Here is a 16,066-nt window from a genome sequence, read left to right as displayed (position 1 = left end):
ATTCCTTTTGCTCTCTTTTTTTATCTTCTAGCGAATAGATAAGATCTAAATTCCAATAAATCAAGCATTCAAGCATTCGAATGTAAGTCCCCTTGTGATTCCAGCATAATCACATCAAACCAACTAAGCTTATCCACACGTAGTGACCCTACATTCATGAACCTTAGAGTCGTCTTGAATGATCCTTAAGCTAATCTTTAGCATCCAAGAGATTTTGTTCAAAAGAGGATAAGATACTTATGGTATTTTATTCTGTGTTCGCATATGTGTAAAAACACATCAACAAGTACCACCAGCTATGAGCATCCTTCTTGGATCTATGATGAAGTGCATCAACACTTAGACCATTCCCATTTGCGAATTCTATGAACTCATTTGTAACAATATCTCGCAAATCATCATTAGGATATAGTCTAAGAAATGCTGCCTTGTACCCATCAAATACTTCTAGATCTCTCCATGGTGGGGTCCTTCCTGGTTTGTCAAAGGAGTGATCATCTTATTCCACTTTTCTACAATAATTGCTTCCACTTCTTTGAGGAATTTATCCTCGGGGTCATTCTCTTTTGCATTTATGGTGAACTTTATTTTTTCAAGCATTGAGTCAATACCATCATAAACTCACCAATGCAAGGCCTATCCATGTCAGTATAGCGAATCATGCTCATAATGGGCTCAGTGATACTTAGGAGATATGTAACAAGATCCCACCATTTCTCATTCAATATTCTCTCCCTAATTTTTTCTGCCCTCTCACTGCTACTCTGCTTCCATGCAGTCCAATTGGTGCTGATCACCATATTGCATAGTACCACTCTAACTTTCACAAGTTGTGTTAAGACGATTGTGTTTGATGCAAAACGGGTCTCAACAACCTATAACACAAATTAATGTCAAAATGATTAAAAAATAAAGCCAAACTTTAAAGAAGAATACACAATATAGCTTACACAATGATATTATGAGTATTGAAAATTAAAAAAATCAGAAAATGTAAAATTAAATTACTTTTTCACTTACCTTCAATAGCTCCAAATTTGAAAAGGATCTAAAAATCCCTTGAGACATGTGGTGGTTTGTGATGAACATCTGGATGTCCGCAGCCTCTGCATACACATCTCTGATCTATTTTATTTTAGTCCCAATCCTTTGTAGCATAAGATTTGAGTGAATGGATCGCACAAGGTGTCCAAAAGATGTGATCATAGTGTTCCTCAACCAACAAACCAACAACTCTACAATTTTTTGCATTGTCCGTTATGACTTTGACAACATTGCGGGGTCCCACTGACTCAATGGCGGAGATGAGAATTTCTGCAATAAATTGGCCATCTTTTACTTGGTCCTCACAATTCACAACTTTCAAAAACATTGCCCCTTTAGGGGACACCGCTATGGCATTGATCAAGGGACGATTTTTAGCATCTTTCCACCCATCCGAAACAATTGTTACACCTGTCTCAGCCCATGAATCCCTTATGGGTTTCAATGCATCTTCAACCCTCTTCACCTCTTTCTCCAATAATGTTCCATGTACCTTCTCATAACTTGGGCCCTTATACCCTCTTGGAGCTTCATTAACACTTTTCATTATTTGCTTCTAATATGGGGAGCAAACAACATTGAAAGCCAACCCATTTGCATAAATGCACCTTACTACATCTTGGTCAGCAATGTCTCTACTCTCATTTTGAAATGCGGTTTCTAAAGGCCCCTTTGTTCTTTTGCGTGTCAAGGGTGGTTCACTTTTAGTTTCATTTGTGGAAAAGAATGGATGGTCTTCTACTACAACATCAGGATTAGATGGGGCTTGCATTCCCCTTGTTTTCTTTGGTGCGGTTTGATTCAATCTACGGGATTCTCTCTCTTCTGCCTCCTCATGCTCCCTAATATATTTCATCATTGTCTCATCTGGTGTAGGTTTACCATCTTTTCCAGGGCAGTTTTTGATGCCTCTTCCTTTTATTCCACACAAATGGCCTACCACCCAATAATATGAACTATTACGTTCAATACCACATCCTTGGCATCTTCAACGGATTCCCCAACTTCTTGGAAGTGGTTTTATAATGTCAACATACTTACATAAGGGAGAATTTGGATCATTTCTTTGTTTTGCAATTGTTTGTTCATTGCCAATGGAGGAAGAGGTAGATGCCATTCTAGTTCCTATGGCAAGAAATAACATAAACATATTCAAAAACAAAAAGAAAATAATGAAAAACAATTAATGTTTCATGTTTGACAATTTGTGAAACAAAAATAGTAAAATGTTGAAAAACCTACCTCTTGTAGCCAATGGGAGCTTGCAAATGTATGGAAATGATGCTGCAACACTAGTTGAAGCTTCAAAAATCAGTCTTCAACTCCTATTTGATCTTGGAAGCCAAACTTTGTTCACCCTTTCTTCAACCTGTTGTCAAAAAAATTTTGTTTGCAACACAAATGAGGAGAAATGAGCCAAGATTATGTTTTAGAAGTCACTTTTAAGGTATAAATTTCACTTTTTCCCTGGCGAATTCCGAAAAAAAATTAAATTTTGCATAATATATTGCTTTTTGGGCTGCCCAGTTGCTCGAGTTCGACCTGGGTCCGCCTGGTTTTGATCTTGGTCCGCCCGGGTTCGAGTTAGGTCGAACCCTCTCTGAGAAATTCGAACCTTGGTCGAACCAAGGCCTTACCGGACCCGAACGAGGGACCTGGACCGGACTGGACCAGTACCAGGGGTGTCTAGGGCGAACCCGGTAAGTTTACTAATAAGTAATAACCAATCCTTCTATGCTTCTACAAAATTTGGCATGTGCCCACTAAGTTATCCTCAATTAGTTTTGACTATGATTACCACCATTTTTTGGTAGGAGGGAAAGCCTTTAAAAGTGCAAATAAAATTATTCACAAAAAATTAGTCTAACCAGTCGAGCTAATTTTCTAGTGCATCAATTTCAATCTTACCTTCAAATGGAGGGATGTCCAAATTCATTGGAACTTTGAAAGGTGCTGGCCCTCGAATGACTTGCTTCTTGTTGAGGACAGAGTTGAGGGCATTAATTGTTGAAGGATTTGAGCAAGCTGGAACATCATGTCTTTCCCTGCTTCTTAAGTGTTTCCTTAAGCATCTCTTGAAGATGGTCTTGTCTACCTGCATTACATTTTATCCAAAATTGTTTAAACTGACAATGTAATCTGAAAGCTCACACATCTTGCCAATGGTTCAATAGGACATAACATAGAGGAAAACAGCTCTAATATCATTGCTCCAGATCCCAGGAATAATTTTGGGAACAAACATTAAGTCAATGGAAATTTAATGTGTTCTATAGTGAGGTGAAACTATGTTGTCATGGTCCACCTTACATGGAAAGGAGAAATTTGGCAGGAAGAATCTATTTAAATTTTATTCATATGAAAGTTCTGATATGGAACAGAGATAGCATTGGGAGTACTGAAATCAATGCTTCTGTTGTCGTTTATTTTTTGCCTTTTTGGGTGCCGCCCGTCGACTTTGGAAAGGGCTGCCCCTACCCTTGATCCTGCAGGGGATCAAGGGAAATGGTAATGCGTTGTTTGGGGCTTCTGGGTACTTGACCACTAGGGCTCTTAGAAATTCATTCCAGACTCCCACTTGGACCATAAAGGGTCTTGACACCTTTGGGGTAGTAAACAAGGTTTAAATCTAGTTATTTTTATTTTCATAACAAAATATAGTGAGGATTTTGCTTTTATTATTTATTAACCAACTTGGTAAATTTCTCTTCAGCTTGATGTACTTTGATCATCATCTTGCCTGATGTATAGAGTTAAAAAATCAATTACATTAGACTCCAATTGACATGCAGCATTTTAGTTCTCTTAAAAAATGAAATTCTTGGATTATTCTGGAGCTCCCCATCCCTACGATCATTTGAAATTGTATCCTTGGTCTTGTGGATGTTACTGCAATAATTTTTCTGGATTACACTGTAAGACTTTGTAGGCATGAACACTTCGGATGACATTCCATGATCCATCATCAGAATGAGAGTGAGAGAGCTGTAGGAGTGATCCATCATTTTACTCATACAGCTCTCTCACTCTCATCCTGATGATGGATCAGAGTGTGATCCAAAAGGTTGATGCATACAAAATCTTACACAGTGTAATCCAGAAAAAATATTGCAGTAATGACAATGGACTGTGGAAATTTAATCACTCCTACTCGTGGATGTTATTAAAAACTTTTATTTCATTTCATCCTTGGAACCTGTGGCACTTATGTGTATCTTCTATATTCTGATTCCAGCTCGAATGGCTACTTGATTTTCCCCCTTAGATTTATTTGTTATTCACATGCTAAAGAACTATAATAGAAAAGATTACTGTGCAGCTTGCATCCACCAGGGATCACGCAGTGTTCCAAATGCTTCAATGCAGGCCTATATTGTTTGATTTTATAGGGTGGAGTTTGGTTCTTCCAATTAGTGAGCCACATCTTGTCTTTGATTACATTTTGATAGACAATGTGAATGGAGGATGAGATCCTCAATTGGTATGTCGTATGCCCAATACACTGGAATTTCCAGGGTTTTGTAAGGCTAGGTTATGGATATCTACTTTATTCCACTCGTCATTATTTTGCTCAAATTTTTCATGAAGTTGCAGTTATTTTCTGGGACTACTTCATTTTCCATGTAAGGACAAGTCATTAAATGTGTGTGACCTGTAGTGTTATTATAGTTTAATATGTATAGAATTTTTAGACGTAGTAACGATATGCTAAGATGCATGTTTTTCTTTTTTCCTTTGTGGGAATGGATGTCTAAACCCAGATTACAGTTTTACTTTCCACTTGTCAGGAGATTTTAAACAATATAATAACTTGCATGTATGCCCGTAGTATGGCACTAGGTATTGGACAGAATTAGTGGGTATCTTTCTATTAAAGTATTTTATGTATCTTATCCGTCCAGAATAGTTGTATGGTGAGAGTCTCTTGTAAGGAAAATATATTATCTCATGTTTCATGATACATATTGACTATTAGGGTACAAGGCTACCCACATTCATTCGTTAAGCTTACTCTCTACTTGGAATGTTGGTTCTTTATTAATTGTTGTTTACATTGTGATGGCCTTTAGAATGTAATCAGATTGGATTAATAATTCTTATTGCAGGGAAGAAAACACCTGATAAGATAGGTCCTTTGGCAGGCAGTGGTAAAGTGACAAGTGAAGCTAGCAGCAAAATACGTAACAGATTGTCAAAGAGAACAAGTATAAGCTCCATTGATGATGCAATAAATCAGTTTGAGGTTGCTGCCAATGCAGGAAATGATCTTGCATTTATATGGTTAAATAGATTACACGAACAAGAAGAAAACGAAGCCATGGATTAAGGTATGTTGGCTTGCTCCTTTCCCATCTTATGCTGCAAGATCATTAACCTTTTTGAAGGCATTTGTAACATATAGAATCTGTAGGAGTTCAGAAAAGATGCTTCGATTTTTCCTTTGTATACAAGTTATGGTGCGCTTTTGTTCCAACTACAAATTGATGGTCAGACTTTGCTATCATTGAATTATAGTTATTTTTTGACTTTGATGATAGATCTCGCAATATCAGCTAAAATTATAATCTCTATGTATACATAATTGTTTAGCGAGTTTTCTTAACATGAATTTTTATATTAGGACAACTATAAGATGAATGCACTTGCAGCTATGAAACAATAGAGATTAGTGGAATTAATGGTTGCTTGTGGGTCTATGTGGCATATATATCTTTTCCAATCCAAGGTGAAATGATTTACTAATCACAACCAGTCAAAAGATGATTATGAATTATAATTATATGCTCAAATATATAGTACCAACTATTTAAGAAAAATATCTACAATAATAACACTAGGCTTGTTGGCAAAGAGATCTTGATGGTTGATAATTAGTAATTGCTTAGAAATCAATTGTTATTATTGTAACGGATTGATTAATGGTGCATCAACCCTGGTTATGATTCAAGTGAATTTTGAGTGCAAAACATTATTGATGTCTGCCATCAAGGGTAAATATTATTGCAGGGTCTTCAACATATTGTTATGGCAATAATAAAAATTCTGATATATCGGCTCTGAATTCATATCCATTATATTACAAGTGAGGGCCAATTTGTCAAGTTTGAGTTTTAGCTTAGGAAGCACCACAGTTCAAGCCTTGTGCGAAACAGAGAGTGCTCAAGATTTCATGCTACCATGTTATGTTGATTGTGCACATCACGTTCATAGGAATTTGCATGAAAATAATAAGATTGCATGTTTGTTTGTGGATTTTTTTCTAATTTTAAGGGGCTTTAAAAATCTTTGTTGAAAGCTATTGGATGTAGTTCTTGGGGGCATCATATTTCCATAATTACCTATAATAAATATTAATAAATTAGGTCTAAATTGTCCAATGACCTTGGATTTTTCAATTTGTCCAAGCAAGGACAATCTTGACACACAAACAACATAGAACTAAAATAATTGTGTATCAATTTTACGTGTTTTTTTTCAACACAATAAAAATATGATACTATCTTTAAAATCCATAGTGATTGTGATTATTAATCAAATCAACAAAATGGTTGTTTAATTCAATGTTAAAAGGTTCTAAAGCAATGAAATCTTGTATTTGAACTATTTGTCATAATTAAATTACACACCAATGTGCATGAACAAATAAGTTGAGATTGTTTTATTGCATAAAGTTATAAAAGTGTCTGAAAGATAAGAGAATTTATTACTCAATTCCACAAGAAGGCTATGAGATACATGAAAAAGAGCACAAAGTTACTGGAACAGTATGCCAATGAAAACTGTGAAACTTAATATTCTTGTAAGAATTATTAAATTCTAATCGGTTAGGTGGAGAAAAAGTTTTTTTTTTTTTTTACTAATTGAATACTATTATTACAAGATGATCATATTATTTTTTCTTCTCAAAATTAATTATATTATAAAATGATGATGTGGTTAAATTTTTGTTCAAATGTTAGTTTGGATTTAATAATTTCTCCAAACTAGTTTTTTAATAAATTTTAATTTATTCAATATTTTAACTTTTCTTTTTGAAGTGTAGCTTTTGATTTAGAATTTTTTTTTGATGACTATGGTCACATGTCTTTAGTTGTTTTCAGCAAATTTTAAAAAGTTTCTACTATTTTTTTGTTTTTTGGTAATGGGCAGAAGTTGAGTCGCTTTTGACTGGAGCTATGAATCAAATACAAGATCTTGCTTGAAACAAGGCTCACAACATCCGTTGCGTTGTGGGGTCATCACTCCAAAAGGTTTCTAGTACTGGTTATGTTGAATATTTTAACAATTAATTATTCTTTGTGAATCAAATTATTTTAATTTTTTTTTTTTTTTTTCTGGAATATTAAATCAATTTTTATTTTTTTATTTTTCTTCTTTTATAATTGTAATGTTAAAGGATATGAATACACATTATACTTGAAATTCAAGATGAATTTATACAATTTAGATACTCATTTTAATGTAATTATTTATATATTGTGGAAAAATATATGAATCTATTTCTTTTTCGAAAATGTAAATTGTAGAGATTTTTTTTTGGTATGTATCATTTAAAAGAAATTTTAAAATTCTTTAGATATATCTGATGTTTCTAGAGAAAATTGGTACAACAATCTCAAGTCTCAATTAAGTTTTATTTACAAAGATTGTTCAAATTATTTTTTAAAAAGGATTCGAAAAGAATGTACACACTTTAAATATCAAACTCGATCTCAACTCTAACAAATTATTTTTGAAAAAGGTGCTATAAGAAATAAAGAGTTAGAAAATCTAGTACATATTAACAAGACGTTAAACAACTTAGATATTTTGGAAGACATCATGTAGAATGTTCTTCCTTACATCCACATCAACCACCTTATACTTGTTTGTTAGTATATTTGAATAGAATTTAATATGTTAACATTCTTAATTGTAATATTTATAACATGTATGTTTAGAATTATATTGCTTTCAATAATTGGCAAAACTTAGTTAATATCTTCAAACATATTCTCGTTCCATAGTGTTAAGAGTGGACTTGTTGTGGACCCACTCAACATTTATATTTAGACAACAATAAGATATGGTCAAAACATGATGTGACTCAAGAAAATTAAAATCTAACAAATTTAATATGTATCTCACTTTTATGCTTTTACATTATATTGAAAATTTCTTAACCATTTTATAATAGAATTAATGAAATGCTTGTACTATAATTTGTAGTTAATATTTTTTTTAGATTGTAGGAATGGGGTAGCCCCTATAAATTGCAATGTGTGCGGTAATTTTTTTAGTGTCATCAATGACTTTATCGTAACATGCATTAGTACCACATGGGCTAGAGGAGACTGGACCTCATTATCTTGTGTCTACCATACAAAACACTCGCCAATCGAGCCAAGCCCTCAACTCAATCATGCCACACTAGATTCCGTCACTCTTGTCAATTTCAGATTGCTAAGAATTCTTATGCAAGGTTGAGTATTCTTCATTGAAGGATTCTAGGGAAGCATATGCTTAGTAGTTGGATGGTAAAGTATTCCAAAGATGTACTCATTGTGGTATTCTCATGTGGTCACACTAGCCTTTGGGGTTTATGTATTGGAAAATTTTTTTTTATTTATATTTTTTTGATCCCTATTCACATATCTAGAGCAACTTAGTTCAATTTATGTTTATTATGTGTAGTTTGTTATTTTAAATTTATGGAGGCTCTTGTTGTTAGTGTAGGTTTTTATTTTCTCTTATGTTAGGGAATATTTATTTTTCCTACACATTATTAAGCTTGCTTAGGTTATATTAGAATGGTTAGAATGAGGACATGTGACATAATCCTACAATCACGTGTCATTCACACCCACATTTGGGTGGTTGTGTCATATCCCCTTAAAATTCTGTAAATGTATTATTGCATAGGAAAATAGTATTTATTGCAAAACAATATTCTATGGTTTTTGATTGTGTAAGCTAACTAAGTGTCGGTTTAATATAGAATGGAATTGATTAATATAGCGAAACACTGGTTACAACCATTGTTGAAGAATGTTAATCATTATTACTAACCGCAAGTCGATAACTAATGGATCGTGGATGTTTAAACAAAGTTATTGATAAAACAATGGAAGGGGTGGCGACTCACTACGTCTGAGCACTCCATGAGCGTGACCCCTCAAAAGAACGTGAGACTAATATAATTGGACTCCGCCTTGGATAGGAAGACACGAAGACCATTTGGTGCAAAATCTTACCTTACATATTGCACAAATCGAAAGGGACAATATATGTAACCACATCAATCGGGAAAACGGTGAAATCAGATGCGTGGATAAGAGCACGAGCATATTCCTCCAGGTACGAGTTTTTCACGTATAATCAGGCGTCTGATAGATTCATGAACTAAGAAGGATAATAAACTAAATAAGGCACAATATTTTACTATAATGGATATTTGATAAACTGGTGAATTGCGTTAATTATGAAGGAACTGGTAAATTAAATAGTATGCTGGGCAGTGGTATTGTTTAACTAGTAAATGGTAGTTAAATGATAGTTGATTTGGTAAATTCAATCTATGATATGAATCTGTGCAATAATTAATACAAATCATGATATGAATGAATCAATAATCTAACAATGGGTTAAACTAAATTCATATCTTCTAAGTAAGGAGAATAGCCAATACTAACCTATAAGACACGTCCAAAAGGGAGAACAACCATAGGACACCCCACAAGATACGTTGAGTAGGGAGAGCAGCTGTAAAGGGCACCCTATAATTACACGTCGCGTGAGGGAGAACTATAGGGCACCCTAGAGTGGCGTTGCATAGGGATAGGGCACCCTACTCTAGGAGATATGCATTCGTCTTTGCAATGCTACATAAGTTATCATAATTTAAATAGATGTAAAATCATAGAATAATTATTGGTTTTTCAATTGATTCCAGGTATTAACAATCAGAACATAATCTTGGGTAACCTAGTTAATCTTAAACTGCACTATTCATAATTAGATTCATTATGGGACATTATAGGTTGAATGCCACACCCTCTTTTGGATTTACTAGCCACCTCACCATAACCATTTCTTGCCTTTACTTGAGTTGGCATAACCATGCATTTGGCATTTCCTAAGTAGGTAAAACTCCCTCCTATTTTGGGCTACAGGGAGTTATTATTCCTCTTGGTTTATTTGCACATATTTATCTGTATAAACAAGCCCTCACCTCTCCTTATGCTGAAGTACTAAGAATCATAGCACTAGCTCAAATTGTGAGTCTAGTTCAGTGCTAGGAGAGTGCTAAGTTTTGTTCATCTCTTGGATTCTTATCTTGCTTTCCTTCAGTCACATTGATCTTGGGTGGCTTCACAGTTAAGTTCAACATGGTATCAAAGCAAGCTGTGGGTTGTGGGTTAGCAGATATTTAAAGAATCCAGATTCATTTTGTTCTTGAAAGCAAATTATGATCTCTTGCATCTGATGCTAGCATTGAGGATAGAAAAAACTTGATATAAATTATAGTTTCTGGGGGGTTCTTTTTTCTTGCTTATCATGCAGGTGTTTTGGAGCTTCTTGGAGCAAATCTGAGCTCATCATTGAGTTCAGAGTAGCCAAGAAAGTCAAAATTGACCTTTGTTTTGTCCAAATCGGACACCGGATGCAAATTTTGTGAAGGTTCCTAGCAAAGGTTTCACATCCAGATCCGGAAGGTAGCTGATCTCTCAATGCATTTTTAGGCCAAACAGACTATGCCATCATGTCCAGAAGGCCCAAAAATATAGAGATTGATTGGCAATTTGTCAATTTTGAAGACAATCAAATTTGAAGGAAATTATTTTTAGCAATGAGCCCTATAGCCCACCTGCCCGTTATGGTATGGATTTGATTTTTTTTTTCTTTTTTAATATTTTATTTTTTGTGATTAAAAAAATTGGTTGAAAAGAATCATAGTTTTTTAAAAAAAGAATTTATTATTTTTATACGCTTCTAAAAAAATAGTTTTTTTGGAAAAATATCTTTCTAAAAATCAAAATAAAATTTCAAAAAAGTTGAAGTCAAAATTTGTAGGGTTGACAGACCTTACAACCCTGTCGACCCCCATACCCTCTTTACACTCAGAGGTACATGAGACCATGTGCTGTGGGCCCCACGCCTCTCTCAGTACCCTTGCCCCTGTGTGTAGGGTTCAAAACCCCGCGAGAACCTTGTAAAGGGTGTGAGGAGTGGCTTGGCCCCCCACAACCTCTGCACATGCGTGGACTTCCAAATCCCTGCAAGGAGCATGTGAGTAGGCTTGCGTGGCGTCTTTTGCCTACATGCTTCTTGTGCTCGAGCCCCCATGGCCTCTTGCCTACCGACCATTGCGTGGAGGTTGAATGAATGAATGAATGTTTTTTAATAACGTCCACGAGGCCAAACAACCTATGGGACCCATAGATAGCTAGCAAAGAAGGCATGCAAAGTCTGGCCAAATCCAAATGGTTAAACCTCTTTCTCCTTCTCCTTCTACATCTTGGATCTTCTGTTGTGTAACTTGATTAGGAAATTTGCAACTCTTGGTATCTTTTCTTCGTCAAATAAACTACTTAAGGTGTTCACATTTAGTGTCTCAACATACTTACTTCGGATGTCACTGTAGGCTAGGCACTCCATGATGTAATGCCATTCAGTCTCCACCACCCCTTGCATGCAATATCTACACCTTCTATCTTTCCATTCCTCTTTGGGTATCATCCATCTTCCAGTTTCGCATCTAAGTTGATGTGAGCTAGTCCTTATTTGAGCAATTAGCATTTTTGCCTTCCACTTTATGTCCATTCGTATGTAGTTCTTTTGTGTATGGTCATGTGTAGGATTGAAGTGTTTGATATAGTATTCTTTTTTCCTCCCCAACTGACCTGCCCACATGCTTTCTTTGAATTTTTCTTATACGCATTTTTTTATTTCTCCATTGTTGTTCGGTTAGTCTTGTAGGTTAATACTCCATTTATTCATCCATTTAATATTTTGTTTCATCCATGTGCTCTTCACTCTGTCTAATGTCATGTATCTCTATGTTTTTAATCATTGTGTTTAGCAATCGGAACATAGCTAATGCCTCAATAGGGAAAGCCCCCGCCTCCGCTAGGACAATCTCATATGGGATAGATATTTAATCTTGAGACTAGTTGTAATTAAATGCTTTTGTAATCTCTCTATCTGCCTCCATTTCCTTGTTGAAGTGCTGCTGCCCCATACCTTACATCTGTACAATACCACCAGAACCACAAGAAGCCCAAAAAGAGTTTTCTTAGTTTTCCAATCCCATAGTTCTGCTCTTCTGTATCTATTTTGGAGTGAGTGTAAGGCTTTCCAATCTCCTTGGATCCTTTTTGTTCTACATGTTTCCCAATTGAGTTTATTGTGGAAATCTAGGTCAAGGTACTTATATTCATTGACCACTTGTAAGGTGTTTCCCTCAAAGAAAAATTCTCTATGGACCTTCTTTCTTTTCAAAGTAAAGATCATGACCCTGGTTTTGCTAGTGTTCCCTTGCATCCCACCTCTTGGCAAAATTGTTCTAGAGCCTTCAAGTGTTCTTTCAAATCTTGTGTTGTTTTTGCCATTAAAACAAGGTCATCAACATATAAAAGCAACTTGATTACATAGTTGGTCAGATGAACTCCCCCACCCCCAAACTTGTCTATCCATTCCTCTAACTTGTCAATGTATTGCCCAAATAGGGTAGGAGATAATGGGCAGCCTTGCTTGACCCCAATGTCGCTTCTAAAACATTCTGATAGTCCCTGTTTTGTTCGTAACTTAGCCCAAACTAGATCATAAAATCTATGAACAACAACTCTATATTGTACTGGAATTTCCAGCTCTCCCATTCTACCCCACAATTTGCCTCTAGGCACCGTGTCAAACGCTTTTTTGAAATCCACAAAACAACAAAAGACTTCCCCTCCTTGTTTATCCCATACCTTCTCGATCAAATGTTTGAGTGTTATGCAATGATCAATGGTAGAATACTTTGGTCTAAAGCCCTTTTGCCCATTTGCTCTCTTTCCCTCCTTTTCAACCGAACTGCTAATTCACCTTTCTATCATGCTCCCAAAAAGTTTACCGAAGAGAGGATTTATCATTATAGTGCGGTAATTTGACAGGTTATTGATGTCACCACTTTTGAGCAAAGGGATGACCACACTAGTTGACCAATTTGTTGGAAATCCATTTTGGATGACTCCATTGAATATTCTTTTGATGTGAGGCGTGAGGATTTCTAATCCCCACCTTAAATATTCTGCTTGTATGCCATCTATGTCTCGAGCTTTACCCATTGCAAGTTTTCTAATCCTTTCTCTAATATTGTTTGAGGAGAAGAGTTTACTTCTTGATCTGATCATTGGAGGGCTATCTTTGTCTTGATTTCTCTCATATAGCTGCTTTGCATATTCTAACCATTGAAGATTTGTGATATTATTTTCTTTGCCCGTGTCTCTTTGTTGCAACTCTTTCCAAAAGCCCCTTGGATTTTGTCTCCCAAGCTTAATCAATTCTTTTCTTCTTGTTTGCATGTACTCCTCTTTTTTCATTCTCACTAGTTTTGTATATTCCTTTTTGTTACCTCATATTTTGACCACTTTCTTTGCTGCCTTACATTCTTCATCATACCATGGGTTTGCAAGGAAGCTATTCTTATTGTCCTTTTTAGGTCTAGACCTTTAGCATGAGTTGAGAGCCTTGAGAAGATGTCAACTTTACACTACCGATCATTTCCTTGTTTGAATTGACCAACCCATTGACACCCTCTTCTTGCAGCTATTTTTTGAGCATTGTTTGAAAGATTTCTTGATTTTCATGTGTCAAGAGGATAAATCCTTGAGTGACCTCCTTCTTTTCTAATTGTTGCATCTTCTTTTGATGTCGATTGTCTTTTTGCATGCCAATCTTAACATATATTGGGCTGTGATCTGATTTCATTTCTATGGGACAATCCTTCACCACAATATCTATTACACTTGTCACAAGCTTCTTCGAGCTTATAACATAGTCCACTACACTCTGACCATTATAAGTGTGACACGTAATGTTTCCTGAGCTCGGCCAAGCCTTTAAACTGTTGCATATTATCAAATCATACAAGCTGCAAACTCCTAGCAATTCTGCCCCATAATGTGTGATAGCTCCCTTCTCATCTTGGGACATTCTTTCCCATTTTTGACTCCGTTCTTCTTCTAACCACAAAGGATTGCCCCCTATTCCCTCCTCACCATTAAGGCAAAGGGACTGGTTTTTGGTTGTTCTAGCATTAAAGTCTCCAATTAAGATGATCTCACCTTTGTGATTATATGCTGATATATCTTTTTTCAAGGCTGCATAAGGGTACTCTTTGTCTAATTTCCTCTTATAAAATTTTGAGCCATAAGGAGCAAAGTAGCATGCTGCAAGGTAGATTGTGAACTCTTTTTCCTCTATTTTTATCCATATGTACTGTTTATTGGAGTCTTCTTTTTCCACGTATAATTCTTTCCCAAGAATCTCTTACTAAGATTGTTACTCCTCCACGGCCTTTTCCACTTTCAATTAGTTCATTCCATATTGATACCTTTTATATCTCTCAAAATTTGGAACCTTACATCCTTCATGCTCATGTGTTTCAAGGAGGACAATCACGTCCATCCCCTTTGCAATGGGCTTTAAATCGGGCCCCCTCCTGCAAGGGTAACCTCTACAATTCCAACTTACCATTGAGAGGTGTGCCCGGGGGGGTTCGCCTTCCTATTTACTATATGTTGTTTTGTCGCTGAACTGGGCTTTCCCTCTATACATCCATGCTTCGTTACCTGCACTTCTTGCTGCTATGACTTTCCCATTCTTTCCTTCTCTCTTCTAGTTGTAAAGGGGTTAAATCTTCATCTATGAAGAATCGTGTGCCTTTGAGAAACCTTTTTTTCTTTAAAATTTCGTTCTTGTCTTCTATACTTTTCAATATTACTAACATTTCTATTTATGCCATCTCGTGATACACTCCTAATTCTATTTGCTTGATAAATATGCCCTATCGACTAGAAAGTCTTTAATTAACCTATCGGTATGTTCACCTTCCCCATAATCCTTCAAGCCTTTAATTATTATATTTGCTGCCCTATCTTTTCACTATCTCTTTTCCCCTATTTGCACTTTGATATGTTTCTCTATGAGTTCCTTTTGACTCTCTATTGAACCCTTTGTTTGAACCCACATGGTAGGCATTAAAGTCTACGCCTTGGCTACTCAGCACCCTCTTGTACTTGTGTGCACCACGTCCTTTCATAGGCTACTTGCCAGGAGCATGTGAAACGTAGTGAGACTCTTGTCCATGGGTTTGGGGTGTGGCCTTCATATCGCGATCTATGAGCTTTGAACGCTCCATACAACTTGGTCTCTGTGTACTGCTCCTTGGCCTTCGTGACCACACTTTTGGGGCCACTGCCATATTTGGTGGCTATTTTGGTAGTGTAACCAATATTTGGTGGGTACTCTAAATTAGCTGGTGATTTTTCAAGTTCAAGAACTACAAAACTTGGCAGTGAAGACAATTTGGTGGTGCACTAAATTAAGTGGAGGTTCAAATATTTTTGGTGGTATCTCCACATTTAGAGGGATTTTCACAAATTTGGTGGAGCTGATTTTTCAAATTTTTAGACCCCTCCATTGCAATTTTTAATTTTGCACTCAAACTTCAAAGAGCGATATCTTGGTCACATGAAGGTGTTTTCAAGAGTAATTTTTGATTTATTCGGGGCAAAATTTCACACTCTTCGCAATGGAATAATTAGTTTTTGCTCAAGTTATCCCATTTTTCCAGAAATTTAGTTTTCTCATCAGATCTAAAGGACAATCCTCATTTTCTCAACTTTAAACGTATGTAACTTTCACATACGACCTCGGATCGAGGTTATCTATTATTTGAAAGTTGATATTTTTTCGAGAACTACACATTGGTGCTAATTTGAGATTCTCATATTGAGATTATATTGTACTTTCAATATTTGAGTCCATTATCGGACAT

At 35.8% G+C, this 16,066-nt stretch overlaps 1 protein-coding gene across 3 annotated transcripts in view; it reads left to right on the top strand.

Moving 5' to 3' along the window:
* LOC131050621 (uncharacterized) overlaps positions 1-7,362 on the top strand; it is a 73,992-nt gene extending 66,630 nt beyond the window's left edge. Inside the window, exons 8-9 of one of the 3 annotated variants that reach the window (XM_057984815.2) lie at positions 5,151-5,372; positions 7,195-7,362. In XM_057984815.2, the coding sequence (XP_057840798.1) occupies positions 5,151-5,371 (221 nt within the window). In that variant the 3' untranslated portion in view covers position 5,372; positions 7,195-7,362. Of the gene's footprint in view, positions 1-5,150; positions 5,627-7,194 lie in introns of those variants that run through there. The other 2 variants (XM_057984816.2, XM_057984814.2) reach the window with 2 other exon arrangements.
* The last annotated feature ends 8,704 nt before the right edge of the window (positions 7,363-16,066 follow it).

Source organism: Cryptomeria japonica, chromosome 8 (assembly GCF_030272615.1).
Source record: "Cryptomeria japonica chromosome 8, Sugi_1.0, whole genome shotgun sequence".
In the NCBI taxonomy this organism is placed as follows: domain Eukaryota; kingdom Viridiplantae; phylum Streptophyta; class Pinopsida; order Cupressales; family Cupressaceae; genus Cryptomeria; species Cryptomeria japonica.
The sequence above is the reverse complement of the archived record's forward strand: the minus strand, read 5'-3'. Positions and strand labels throughout refer to the sequence as shown.